The following is a 15,332-nucleotide window of genomic DNA, read 5'->3' on the forward strand; positions in this document are numbered from 1 at the left end:
TATAAAAATGTGTTGTTCAATAAAACCAGAATGTTATGAACACAACTTTCAAATGTATGTAGTTTGTTTAAAGCGAAAATATTAATATATGTGTTTTATGCCCTTACAACCTCCTTAAGTCCGGATCTACAATGGGTGTTTTAAGCTATAAGAAATTGACCAATTACAGTCGAATCCGAGAAGAATAAGCGACTGTGATTCGCCCATTTCTAAGGGTTTTAAGCCTTAAACCGTAAGAAATTGACCAATTACAGTCGAATCCGAGAAGAATAAACGACTGTGATTCGCCCATTTCTTATGGCTTAAGGCTTAAAACTTTATTGTAGATCCGGACTAATGGACCGTTCTATAGAAGCATATGAAAGTGAAAACGTTTGAAGCGTTTGTAGCGTCAAGTAGCTTTACTGTTCTTAGGTCCGATTGAACCAACGTTACTTTGACTCAATCGAAGCTCTTCTTTCTTTCTCTTTTTAAAGTCGACAGGAAGACAGAGAATTCTTAGGTCCGATTGAACCAATGTTACTTTGACTCAATCGAAGCTCTTCTTTCTTTCTCTTTTTAAAGTCGACAGGAAGACAGAGAGGGAGTTTTAACCTCGCTTAAAGTTAAAATAACGTTGATGCAATCACCCTTATTCTACATTTTTCTATGTGCCATGGGCTCTAATTTCATCGCAGTGTAAAAAAAAATATAAATCGTGTGATCACGAAGTCCGAATTCTCAACGCCGCGAAAAAAAAAGATGTGGAAGAAAAACAAATAAGGGAAGGCACGTTGATTCTCTCCGTGTCGCATACGAATGACGTGACGCATTTGATGCGAGACGCATCATCATTCGCGCGTCACGAAATGTCGACAGGATGAATTTACCCAGCTGAAACACACCGGCGACCATCGCGTTTGTTTTTTCCCCCCAATTGATAAATCGCGGGAAGAAAGAATAGCGCGCTGCGAATCGAGTGGAGTAGAAAAATACACGCATCGCGACGTTGCTGAGTAAACGCTCTCTATCCAACATTTCACCTCGTGGCAATGGAAGCGCAGTGATCGAACTATCGAAGGCACGACGCATTTAAGTCGTTCACACGACGCCTTCGCCCGAGTCCGATCACGCCGATCACGCTCGTCACGAGAGAAACGATCACGATCGCCAACGAACGCATATTCCGCGGCAAATGTTTCCGACAGATCGCGTCTGAATGCCGGCAACTTAATCGTTTGAGAAACTATATTAAGAGATTAGGAGACTCGGCAGACCGGCTAAACGGCACCGAGTGGAACGCCACATCGAGCTCGATGTGACGTTATGTCGAATCGTTCAAACGTATTCCAGTTGATGTCCGTTATTTACTCGATCGCACGCGACCGCGGCGATTCCGGCAAGATGAGATAAATTGTTTTGGTACTCACCAAGTCAGCAGTCTGTAAAACTACGCGATAGAACAGGACGCGAAACGGCACACGATTTCCCGAGGTAAAAGATGGCGAGACGGAAGTGTGCGGCGACGCGAGGAGAACGTCGCGGTTGGCGTCTCTTCCTGTACTGGAGTCACTGCTGCCAACTTAAATTTTACAAGGAGCCAACTTAATCTAACCTAATTCGACATCACGGGTCTGTTCGTGTTGCTTGAAATCTTCAAATATTTTTGTACTTCAAATGAGATAGATATATGTTTAGGCGTTGCAAAGAGAGAAAGCGAAGATGCTGAGTGCAAAAAGTGCAAACAACGCGATCAGACCTAATTATGGAGTATGGCGCTTTTAAAGATCCAATGTTACCGATGGAGCATAGCAGTTGAAGAACAGATCGGACTGGAATAGCGGAAGAAAAACATGTACTAATCCATAATTATTTACGATTAATTTTATTATTAATTACGATTTTTTATTAACACAATTTTGTTAGAAATTGCATTAATGAAAAATCCCTTTTAAAACTACTTACAATAATTGATAATTTAAAAAAATTAATTCTGATTGTCTCAGATATTATAATCGATTATCGCCTCACAATACATTGATAAATACAGCCTTTTTTAATCTCTTGTCTGCATATTACATTTTAATCTCTCTGAATATTGTATATTTAAAGGAAAGCTATGTCTGCTAGATAACATTCTTTCTATGGGAACAACATTTAAACAATCTGCTGAATTTAATAGTCTAGTCTGAAAAGCTTAGCTGTTTTGAGAAAACTTATAGAAATATAAGAAATTAGTTATTGTTACTTTTCATTCTTTCAAAGTGAAAATGATAAAGGACGAAATTACAATAAAAATTGATCTCTTTGCATTTTTGTTTCCTATATTTGTAATCTTTTCAAAAATAATTATATAATATACTTTTAATTAAATACAACGACATTTAACATGTAAAATATAAAAGTAAAAAAAGTAAACTTAAACATATGAAGAAAATAAAGACTATATATTTTTCTTAACGAAAAAGGATAGAGAAAAATGAATATTTAATTTTTAGAAATATAAATTTCATTGTTCAATTAACTAACAATCATCTACAATTTTCTTTCTGTTTAATTACATACAGGAATTTCATATATAACAATCTCGTGATCAACTTGATAAGAAAAAACTTTTGAAAATAAAAAAAGGAAGAGAGAGAAAACATATTTTTACAATCTTTAATTTACATAAAAGGATTAATTAATTTGATTAATTATTAACGATTTTGCTCGTTACGTAGTAAATGCTACACAAGTTTGAAGGGATATGCGGGATTACATATTGCCTTCTAAAATAACATTATATCATTATATACTGTTATTGCACTATGTAATTGTTAACTTTTTCACAATTTCCTCTTTTCTAGTTATTTTCACTGTACAAAAGCATAAAAATTCGAAGAGTACATCGGCAGCGTAATGAAAACATTTTGGGATGATCGACAATCGATCACATATATATATATATACCTAAAATAGTATTTCGAATAATTAATGTATTCTATTTGTACAAGTTAGAAGTATAAATTACAAATTTTACAAATGATAATATAAGCTTGCGCATAATAATTTGCAGTTGTTGATTAATACGTAACTCTTTTGTGTCATATATTATAAAAATGTTATTCTCAATATTTAATTAGTTCACAAGATTGCGCGCAATAATTATAATCGATTATAATCGAAATTGTAATCGTACATAAATTAAGCTATGATTATTTGTTACAATGCGCGAATTTTTGTTCCACGCAAATTTCATATGCGCAACGCGTATATTTCGAAGCTAAGCTTCAATAATAAATATATTTTGAGGTACTTGAATGAAAAATCTCTCTCGGCACGTGTGACATAAGCCGCAAAGTAGTATTACCTTAGCTTATAAGATCTCGTTAGGCACATTACACACACTTTCAAATTCCGAACACAAAAAAGAGTAACGCGACGTAGACGCGAAACGTATCTTATGTGGAAAATTTGTATTGTGACATATCGAATATTTGATATACTTTCACACGCTGAATTCGTTTTACATCATACACTTATGGCCAAATATAGTGTAAATTATATGACTATTCTAGCTTTTATTAGCCTTCGCTATTTTAATAAAAGATATAATATTACGTATTCAACAAGCTTTAACATGACGAAATGTATCGAAATCGTCTCATTAACTTTGATAAGTTTCATATAAATATAAAAGCAGAGTTGCCACAGAAAATAAATTTTAAAATTCCTTGAGTTTTCCAGGTTTTCCAGATGAGAATGGAAAACTTTTCAATGTAAGATATGTAAATTTTAACACATTTAAAGAGTTGTAGGAAATCTTGCTTATGTTTATCTGAAGACACTGGTAATGCCTCGGCGCTAAGCTACGCGCAGCGACACTATCGTGGCTACTTTACACGAGCCGGCGAGTTGCAGCAAATCGAGATTATCGGATCTCAATAAGGGCTGAATCGATCAAATTCTAAGTGTGCTCAATCGATTGCAACCGCTCGGGATATATAATGAAAATGTTTTTATTTTTTCTCTACGTGTTTACGAGCGGAGATTTTTTACATTTTCCCCTGACTTTTCCCAATTTTCCACGACTAATTTCAATTTCCCTGACTTTTCCCGATTTTTCAGATCTGTGGCAACCCTGATATAAATATAAAAGAAAATTATCACAAGAATTTTAAATTTTTCGCGTTAATTTTTTTCTTTGAAGATTTATATTTTCAGCGTGAAAATTATTTTTTTTTTTAATGAAGAAATTGGATTATATACGGATATCTTTCTATATATATATGTACATAATATATACATTTCAATCACATCTTCTACAATCGGTCAGGTCATTCATTCCTTGCTCATTCATACTCTCTTTCTTTCTCTGTATCTTACATTTATAAACTTTAATCGTCAGTCTTCAGGCTGCAGTCTGTCAACAATTCTATTGTCACTAAGGGCATATTTACAGGAGTAGGAAGTTGTTTGTTTAACTAGAAGAGTCAGTTTTTCATAGTCACATCAAGCACTACACGATTTTGATGCTGACGTTATCAATGTGTAGTTTCGACAATGTCTTTTTAACGCGAAGAGCAGTTAAGCGAACTGGTGGATTTGGATGCCAACATTCCGACATCATTTTGCTTAACGCATAGAGGATCTGTAAGAAAAAGAGGTATTCATTATTCGATCCGTAAAACCTGGGACAATTAAATAAAAAATTTACTTTTTTCAGAGAAGTGTTTTTCTTACCGAATCGTTATCCCATCTCGTTGGAATAACTGGACGCAATCGTTTCACGCAAACTACCAGGCGCATATCCTCAAAATCTGGATCGTTTGGTACGACATCGTGATAAGGCAAAGCGTAAGGCTCCGCCATAGTATTCTTACCACCTGTGACACATCTCCTACAAGCTTCCCAAAATACAAGACCAACAGAATACATATCTGCCATTTTGAACGCATCAAAGGACGATGTATTCAAAGTCTCGTCCAACACTTCTGGTGCCATGTAACGTCGAGTACCCACTCGAGTATTTGGCGCGATGTCAATCTCTCCGCTCTCGCTAAAAAAAGATAAATTTCTCGTTCTCAGTTTGCATTCTAAAAAAAAATACTAACAACAAAAGATATATCTCTTAAATCCCTACGTACCTAATGTAGCGAACCGCCAACCCAAAGTCAGCTATGGCACATTCTCCGTTTCTCTTAACTAAAATGTTTCTGCTCTTAATATCTCTGTGAGCTATTGCGGGTTTCCCTTGCGTGCCAAAGATTTCCGTGTGCAAATGTGCGATACCAGACGCGATCGACGAACAGATTGCCAGTAAGGCTTGATGATCTAGTGCAGTTGTTTGCAGGTAATCGTGCAATGAACCTCTTTCGTGATAATCCGTAATCAGCAACATCTGAGTCCAAGAGCCAGTTCCTTTAATATCGGCAGCAATGAAGCCGAGGATATTATCATGTCGCATAAGGACAGTTTGATAGATTTCCGTTTCTCGGAACCAAGACGCCTCCTCTAACGTGAAGAAGACCTTCACCGCTACTTTTTCACCACCTCGCCATCTAGCTAACCATACCTCGCCGTAACGTCCCTTTCCCACGCACTGCGACATGGCTAATTGTTTCGCAATCGTCTGTTGTACTAAGAGTGGTAATCCCGAACCTGATCCACTGCTCTGATCTATGAAGTCCTTGAGAGTTCCCTGTGATGGCACTAGGCATGGATCTCGTTCTTTCTTCCGGCATTTAAGATACACGATTCCTATCGCTATCGAGGCAATGACGAAAATTGCTGACAATGTTACTATTAGGATGATTAGCGGCATTCCCGATGACACGACTATAGGATTGGTATCCACGGTAGAACGAGACTTGTAAGTTATATCGGGAAAATGTTCTTTGTTGCATAAATTCGTGTGGTTACAGCACTTTATGCTCTTCTCTCGTAAGTGAGGAACTTGATTTCCCTTGCATTGCATGAAACCTCCCTCGGCGGGCGGCAAGCAACCAAACGACCACTCGGGAACGTACTCTCCCTGCTCGGGGTCCCACACTTCTTCCACAGCGCTGAAACACTGGCCTCCAGGTCGTAAGTCGCAAGTCCCATTTTGCCTGCCGTCCGGGCAATGTCCGTCGCAATAGCAAAAACCGCCCAACACTGCAACAAGAAACGTCGATAGTATTATTAGGCACTGAGTATGAATGAATCAAGCGTATACTTAGAAAAAACATGCAAGATTCTAATATTAATCGTGTCCAGTCATTCAAACATTTTATTTTTAAATCATATGATTCCTCTGAGATTAATACATGTTTATAAGCGAGCCAAAGAGTGGCAAAGTAGGAGATGCGTTGCTATATGAAATGATATGAAATCAAGTGAACGATGTGTTGCGCGAGATGCTAAATAACTTAGTGATAATTGATATAAAGAGAGGCGAAACTAGACGTGGAGTCGAGCGAATTCGAGAGGCTGTTTGACAAGTCATGAGATGTGTCGTGTAGGCGAACGACCGTCGTCGCGTCCCACGGAGAGGCGTGCACCACCACAAAGAGAAAGGAGTGGTAGGTGCGTCCCGACTCGGAAATCGGGGATATCTTTCATAAGCGTCTCTGCATGTAAATTGATGTAAACCATCGGGGACCGATAATTCTCGCTATTAAATTTTGCGCACGTATAAAAGCGCGATTAACACACAAATATGATGAAATATATGTTAACGGATTATAGTGTTAATGGGTCATCAGTAAAAGAAAATGATACGATAACAAATAAAAATAGAGTACAAATCTGGAATGAATTAGGTTCTGTAATCAGTATATTATAGAAAACAGTTGCACGTATAGTGGTAAGTGCTTGTACCACTGAAACGCATCGAAATTTAAGATGTAAACATAAAGAATATAATTAGTACTTATACTGAAAAAAATGGTGTTGTGTTAAAAGTATTTATTATTTTAATTGAAAATAATTTTATTAATTTAATAACACTAATAATGTCATATTCTTGTTTTAATAAAATTTCGTTTCGTTAATCCTGTTATCGAATTAACAAGATTATTTTCAATTAAAATAACATTATTGATATCATATCATTTTTTTTCAGTGTCTGAATCTTTCTGTTATAAAAAAAAAATATTTCTTGTCAGATCGGTAATTCTCATTGAAAATATTTCTACTATGTCGTTCATCAATTCTTAATCGCTTAAAATTCAAAAGTCTGTTTATCAAATCTCAATTATGATTTGCAGTGACGTGAAGCATCCAGAATTAGAAATGACTCCGAAATGAATCTGACAGACCACGAAACCGGAGGAGTTCGCCACGAGGCATCCGCCTCCGTTACGGTGGCCGATAACGGCGAATTCGATGCAAACATACGGTGTCACGTTTCTAACAAGTATGCAAGCGCGGCGAGACAACCGTCGCGGGACGCAAAAGGAGAAAGAGGAAGAAAGCCTGGCGCGCGTGGAGGCTGCGCTTATCTACCGCCGCGGAATTACTCTCTCGCGTGTCTATTTTACGGTGACCGCTCTATTTATAACCCACGAATATCTGGATGACGGATTCGATTCTTCGCGCGCGTTCTGCGTTCGTTCCACCGCGCACACTTTCTCTTCTTCCCTTCTCTCGCCAAGGGGTGTCGCCAGAATCTTTTAACCCTATTGATCTGTCCGACTCTATTTGATCCAAAATATAATTTATGTTCTTACTTAGTATTTTATTTATTTAAAAACTGTTTTTATTTTACTGGTACTTAATTTATTTCAAAATTTTTCTCTGGTATTTCATTACCAGACTTTGTCTGTTAATCTAGGATCTTTTTTCTGTAAAAATTGTTTACTTTTTTTTACTTTTCAGACCTTTTTAATCATATTGATTTAAATTGATATGACGGTATAGTAAATTTGAACCAGCAGAGTTAATTTTAGCATAAATCTCGAATAATTTAATTTTGAATTGGTCAATGAATCTGACGTTGAAAGCAATGCCAAGGATTTGGATAAAGCGAAACGTGAAACCGAGACAGTAATAATCTATTAAATACCTTTTCTCTTTAGATCTAAAATCCTTCTAAGAAATCTATGTTGGGTCGAATTACATGATAATCTCAGTCTGACTTAGCGGAATTCGACCTGCTAACTTTCAGGAACCGTGACCGTGCCTTTTAATAGGAATAAGCATAAACAAAAGGTATAAACGTGAAAGCAACGAACTCTCGACGGTCACGATTCGCTTATCCTTACATATCTGGAAGCGAAACGTAAATAGCTTCGCTGAAAGTATTTTTCCATATCAACAACGTTCTGTCAACGCGTACGAATCGTCACACGGATACTATCGCTGTCATGGCTGGTGATTAATGTCGCAGTATATGGGAACACGCGAGATCTAGGAAAATCGCTTAAGTGATACTTATACCGTGATATCGATCTCGGCCTTATCCAGATGGAGACAGTGGCGGATTTAGAACTCCAGAAGCTCTACATAGCCTTTAGTATGATGGATTTCTAAAGAAATCTGTTCAATAAAAGTTATATTTATACCTATAACTGTTTCTAGTTAAACTTGTTTTTTTTATATACAACATTTCTAGTTGAACTTGTTTTCTTTATATACAATTTGAAAAAAAAAACTCTACTATATTTGTTGCTTATTTTGATCATTGTACTCTATTAATTTTTAAAAATAAGCACACTGAACAAAATTCTGATTGAAAATTAATTCCGATCATATCAACCAGAATTCTGGTCATTATAATTGAACATGATTATTTCGACTAGAATTTAACCAAAAAGTCCTGATTTCCACTAGCAATCTAATTAATGTAATCAGATTCTTTTTTTAGTGCATTTATAAAATTAGAGGACTATAAGGAGACTTAAAGACCGATGCATTAAAGTTTCAAAACCACAAACTGACGACTATAATTTGACCAATCAATCTTAAAATCCTTCGTCAGTAACATGTAATTTTGCACCTTCCGTCAGCAACCTTGGTCTTTAAATTTTAGTGTAGATTTATATATTCTGGATTGTATAAAAATTTGAAAAATTACTGTGAAAATTTTAACAATGTTTTTATTATCATAGAAGTCTCTCTCGGAATGTATTTTATTTATTTTTTACAGATTTAAATTTAGTAGACTTCACAATAAAAAAATCTGTGCCTTTTCAAAGTCCCACATTGCCGGATGAGTTAATCCGTTTTGTTCTGATTGGTTGAACTATAATCTTCAATACGTAATCTAATGCGGGCTTTAAGTTCGTCACACTACGCATTGCGGAGATGAACCGGATCCGGATTGCGTGTCACGGATCGTAAAATAGAGAATCACCTATTCTGTGATTGACAATTTGGATCCTTGGCTACTTCATTTTAATTGGCTAGTCAATGATTCAAGCGATTCGCAATCGGAATCCAATTCACATCTTCAATGCGTAGTGCAACGTGGGCGATCAATCGATGGTCCTTAATTTTGATCCATTTCCATCGGATTAAATAAATTCTGCAATTTGTAGGCCTCAAAGGTTCTCAACCTTTTGAGATTGAGGATTACAAATTGCAGATCAGAATTCATTTAATTGGAACAAAATAACGGATGAAAATGAAGACCATCTGATTAATTAAATTCTAATCTTTAGTTCATAATTCTCAATCTCCAATGCGTAGTTTGATACGGACTCAACAATCGGGTCCCCGAACGAATGCTTATCAGTTCGACCACCACCGGCGAGAAAAGCCATAATGAGCTGTTTAGAAAACTCGTAAACACGCGCGCGAGTGTGTGTTACGAACTAGCGCGATCGGCCGAGAGGCGGTAACGCGCATATCTGCTTTCGTGCGGCTTTCGCGACGCAATCGGCACCCGTAATCGCACGAAGGTTTCAATGAATCGCGCGAGGCGACGCGCGACGTGCCAGCTAGTTGCGGACTTTATCAGCGTGGCAAAGAGCAGTATCAGCGATAGCCCCGCGCGTCTATGAGTCGCGCCGAATCGCCAAGTTCGCCGGCCACTCTAGAAACGCGGCGCAGCTATTTCGAAACTAAGACATTTTTTTTTTTTTTTAATAACGTTGATCGTAATGTCATAACATTCCGAGCTATAATAGAATGACGTCAAAGGTAATCGAATTGGAAGAGGTGCGGAAGGGAATATTTGTCACGCACATTCCCTGAAGAATAACCGATAAGGGGACGAATGTTGGTAAAGACAGGCATTAAGGTGATTGCAACTTATCGGAGATGATAAACGAAATTGGTTACCAATTTAAGTAAGTGGAAAAAACAGTTCGGTAAATATTGAACGTGGGTTAACTTTGTGAGAGTTGATTTTGGTTTTGTATTACGAGAGGGCATTGATTCCATGTCGAGTGAGGAAATCATTCTGTTATCTCCTTCTGTTATCGCTTTATCAATTTAAAAGTCAATAAAAGCTATTATAGAGAGATCTGTGTTTCCACCGGAACAGAGGTGTTAAAGTACACTGAGAAAAATTTCTGGTTGAGAATGAATGAACCAAAAGATTAATCGTATCAATCAAAAGTGATTATCTTTTAATTATAATTAATTCAACCAGAAAATTCTTGCTTGTCCAATTTCAGAATTTCAATCAGTGCAACCAAACTCCTCTCCAATGTATCATCAGTAAAATGATTTTATTTGTTAATAAAGAAAAAGCTCTTTGATCTTTGATTTTATCGTATCTTTATAATTCCATAATATTTATCTCATATGATTTATTATCGCGATGTGACTTTTAACTTTAATTATTCGCTCACCGGCTGAAACGAGTGATCTCATCGAAGCAGCAAACTCTGCACTGATAAAAGTTTGATTATTAATTGGAATTCGAAAACGGACACCAGAATCTATTATAATTCTACTTATGAGAATTCTAATTGGTATGATTACAATTTTCTGGTTCGTTCATTTTCAACCAGAAATTTTTCTCATACCCGTTTCATACCAATGTAGATTAATTTTAATCTATACGGAGAGAATTTTCTTTTAAAATTTACCCTGAAAATATGATAGTTGTGATACAATGCAATATTTTAAAGATTTTTACCATGCACTTCAGTAAAATTAATCAAACTTATTTTATACTTTATTGTAGTTTTATTAATGAATGAGAGAGATTTACATTAAAGTTCTTCGAAATACAGTCTTGTCTCACGACTACCATATTTTTATGGTAAACTCTAAGAAAAAATTCTCTCTGTGTGTGTGTGTGTGATTAAATTCTATCTTTTTCTAATTCTAAGAAGAGTAAGTTAAACCGAGATTAAAGTTAATCTGCATTTGTAAAAATGGATATCAGTGTGGTATGGTAATTGATATCGAAAAGGGCGACATTTCGGAGGCGGCACGTTATCGCAACGTAATGGCATTCGCGCTGGAAGCGTGCATAGGAAACTTAATACCCGCGTCGCGCTGCAAATAATATCGTCGAGAAAAGCAGTGGGAACTCACGGATTTGCGCGCGTAATCGTGATACTCCGCGATCATAATTTTCGTGGAAGGACAATCAGCGCGTATGTAATTCTACTCCGCAAACGTGCGGCGTGATTGCGAGGTGGAAATTCCCAGTCGATGCGAGAGAGACGTGATCATCTCCGGCGCGAGTCACAGCATCCATGATTGTCGATCGAAAACTTCCAGCGAGCTTCAATTTTCGCTACAATCTTCTATAATTACTATAATTAGTTATTAGCTACGTTCAAATAAAGTGACTTTGCAACTGTCGTGAAATCTTTTAATGATTGATGTTGTCCTTCGTTGAAAAAATGTTTGGTTGAAAATGGACAAACCAGAAAATTCTGATTATATCAATCAGAATTTTCTGGTTTGTCCGGTTTCAACCAAACATTTTTTTTCAATGTTAGTTTCTCATTGGATTTAAGTGTATAAATTAATCATATTAAAGAATTATACAACAATTATTGAACGAAACCATTGAAATTGGCTTAAGTTTAAATAGCTATTTGCTTGTTTCTAATATCCATTTCTAGCAACGTAGATTAAATTTGTTACTTGAAAACTTGAAATCCTAAAAAATTTTGCACTCAAAACAAGATAAATACACAGAAAAAAATTTCTCACTTCAAATTGTTGAGATTGAACGAATCAGAATTCTGTCTCTCTCTCTCTCTCTCTCTCTCTCTCTCTCTCTCTCTCTCTCTCTCTCACGTTAAATTTATTAGAATTCTAGTTGAAATAATCAGGATTCGATGATACAATATTTTTGGTAAAATTTACCAGAATTCTTATTTTTTCACCAGAATAACTATATTAATCAGAGTTATTGCAACTAGAATTCTAATAGATTTTATCAGAAAATTTTGATTCGTCCATTTTCCGTCAGAATTACTATTTAATTCAGACTATTTTTCTCAGTGTATATATTTGAATACAGTGGATATATGTGACCAATTTCGCAGGTAGTACCCAGTTGAAAACTACACATTAGAAAAAAAAACGATTAGAAAAAACGAAGCCCGTTAAACCTCAGTAAGCCTTTTAAATAATCCGTTTACCGGAACGACTCATAAATACCTACTGTCTATACATCAATTTGCCTTTTTCATTGCCGCGCATAAAAATATTTTCGCGCGTCTACAGCCTCGAACTCTGGACCCACCGAACGTGGGGCTTTTTATTTCAGACTTAAATTATCGGGGATCTCATTAATCATTCTTTTCACCGAGAACTACTACTTTGTTATTCAGATCGAGCGTGCGTACGCGCGTTTTTTCCTTGCTTCTTTATCATATTTTTTTTTTTTACATATTTCGACAGATTATATATATATTCTCTTAAATCCTGGGGTTACAAATCTCTATCTGACAACGGCCGATACGTTTCCGGAATCGTATTTGGAAAAAGAGTTCGTTGCATTGCGAGCGAGAAGTCACATGTTACGAAACAGCGTATTTTTATATCCCGGATACGGCTTGCGCGCTTGCATTGAGAAAGGCCGCCTTTTATTCGCCTTATTCATCACGTACGCACGATGTACACGCGCGATGTCCTTGCGGGGTCTCGCGGAAAAAAATCGCGTACGTCGTACGTCATACGCGACGTAGAGAGAGAGAGAGAGAGAGAGAGAGAGAGAGAGAGAGAGAGAGAGAGAGAGAGAGAGAGAGCAGCGCGAGAGGAGAAAGGCAGAGCAGATTGGAACAGACCCGCGTTTTCAGTGCAAAATTACTGCAGACTCCGGCAAGGGAAAAGGAAAGGGACGAGTGTCATGTCTCGCTGAAACGACGTTTACAATCCTTTGATGTATTTCGAGCCCTATGCACGCGCTCGCTGAGGCAACATAAACAATCTCTCCATTTCCTACGGACAGACAAATGCCGTCCCGGCATCTTCGCGCCGCATTTAGCGCTGAAAGTGCTCGATTGCGTTGCTGCGATTATTAATGTCCGTTTCTACCAATCTAGATTAACTTTAACCTCGGTTCAACTCATTCTTCATCTTTTTTCTAGTTCTTAGAACTACACTGAGAAAAATATCTGATGGTTGAAAATGGACGAACCAGAAAATTTTGCGATTCGTTCATTTTTAATTAGAATTCTAATTAATCCAATATTGGACATTTTTCTCAGTGTAGAAAAAAGACGAAGAGTTAATTGGAAGATTAAAATTAAACTACATTGGTAGAAAAGGACATAAATATAACTGTAATTAGACGTCAATGACTGCGAGAGATTGGAGCAATAATTGAGTGTTTACTATTTTGTTTTAAATTCGGTGTTTTTTTGAAAAGCCCAAAAAATACTAGCTTCAGTAATGACAGTAATATTGCAGAATACATTCATCGCTGTATTATTCTATTATCGGCCTTGCAATAATTTTTTTCTAATGTAATGGAATCATAAGTGGCTTACTCCGATCAAACTTCAATTAACTTATCAAGCTTATACTCTATTTGTTAAAGTGGAAAAAATAAGTGAGATATTATCTTCTATTGTTTTATATTCGATGAAAAGGATTCGATTAGGGACGAGGAATTATATATAATTATAAATTTTGCAATTGTGCTAGTTGATCACCGATTAAGTTAACCGGAGTTTCATCACAGTCACTCTTAACGCATGAATGAATCTGATTACATATATCGAGACATGTATCAGGATATATTTAGGACGCGTGCTTCTCGTTTCAATATTAATGCGTTGTAACTGTTGATTATTCGAAAAACAGCAACATCGTAGAAATTTTTTAAACTTCTGACGAAATTAATCGACTTTTGGAATCATATATAAATATTTTCTGATTATACGTACACAATTTTATATTTATCTACTAAAGTCGACTATTGTGATAGTTATTGTTACCAAATCAATTCCAGTCTAAAATCGTGATCAAACTAGGGATTGAGATTGAATTGGAATTTAATCAATCAAAATAAATTTCATTAAACTTGAGATTGTTTTTTTCTTTTGATCGGTTAAATTTCACCCAATCTCAATCTCTAGTCTGATTAGAGCTTAAGGTCCACTTCAACCAATATAAGATTAACTTTAATCGTGATTTAATTTAAAGTTTACTAATTTTTAGAATAGTACATTGAATCGAGATTGAAGTTAATCTAACAGGTAGAACGGGTTTAAGAACGTTAGAAAAAGAAGCATACCGTTTCAAAACAACTTGGAGATAATATTTCGTAGTTTGAGACGATTGAGACTATTAATGTTTGGCAAATAACTACAATAATATCATAATCATCACAATAATAGCAATAATATTTCTCAAATAATTCACAGTCGTAATATTCGTACTAAGAAAGAGATTAAAAAAATTTATTTGTAGGATATATTTCGCTAAAATAAATTCTTATTTAAATACAGCGAATTACAATTTTATATAAAATTTATTTAGCAAATAAATTATCTATTTTTTTTTATAATTAATGAGATATATTTCACAAAAATATATATCTAGTCATTACAAGTTTTTTTTACAATCAATAAATATCGAAGGAACCGTCACATATAACATTTACCTGTGAATATTTTTCGACCTATTCTCAATGAACGAGAAGTTTGAAATGTGTTCCCGATATATAAACAAATTCTGGGAAACCTTTAACTGTATGTGCTCTTCATATCACAAATGTATGTCGAAAATGACAACATATACTGAGGAAAGTGACTTTCAACATCATTTCCATAACAAGGTCCTGTCTGAAGCGAATGATTTAACTTTCCTTTCGTCATAAACGTCAAGTGTGGTCGCTGCGCAGATTAAGAAAAGAAGGTATTAAAAAAGGCAACGGTCATACGGTCGCATTGCGTTTCAAAGGGTTAAAGTCTGGTGTCGTCGTCGCCGCGACGGCGTCATCCCCCGCCGATACAGAATCGCGC

General features: G+C 36.0%; 2 protein-coding genes across 17 annotated transcripts in view; both read right to left on the reverse strand.

The window, feature by feature from the left end:
* The window catches only part of lark (RNA-binding protein lark), a 20,401-nt gene extending 18,886 nt beyond the window's left edge, over positions 1–1,515 (reverse strand). For 8 of the 16 annotated variants that reach the window (XR_001940352.1, XR_001940349.1, XR_001940351.1 and 5 more), the window contains exon 1: positions 1,410–1,513. The gene's annotated coding sequence lies outside the window, so the exon portion shown is untranslated. Of the gene's footprint in view, positions 1–1,409 lie in introns of all 16 variants that reach the window. The other 8 variants (XR_001940348.1, XM_018514876.1, XM_018514875.1 and 5 more) reach the window with 2 other exon arrangements.
* A 2,720-nt stretch (positions 1,516–4,235) lies between these two features.
* Positions 4,236–15,332, reverse strand: part of tkv (serine/threonine receptor kinase thickveins) — a 13,149-nt gene continuing 2,052 nt past the window's right edge. Inside the window, exons 2-4 of the mRNA XM_018514871.1 lie at positions 5,109–6,117; positions 4,705–5,020; positions 4,236–4,612 (exon numbers count right to left, since the gene is read on the reverse strand). Coding sequence (XP_018370373.1) covers positions 4,481–4,612; positions 4,705–5,020; positions 5,109–6,117 — 1,457 coding nt within the window. The 3' untranslated portion in view covers positions 4,236–4,480. The remainder of the gene's footprint in view (positions 4,613–4,704; positions 5,021–5,108; positions 6,118–15,332) is intronic.

Source organism: Trachymyrmex cornetzi, unplaced genomic scaffold (genome assembly GCF_001594075.2).
Source record: "Trachymyrmex cornetzi isolate Tcor2-1 unplaced genomic scaffold, Tcor1.1 scaffold56, whole genome shotgun sequence".
Taxonomy (NCBI): domain Eukaryota; kingdom Metazoa; phylum Arthropoda; class Insecta; order Hymenoptera; family Formicidae; genus Trachymyrmex; species Trachymyrmex cornetzi.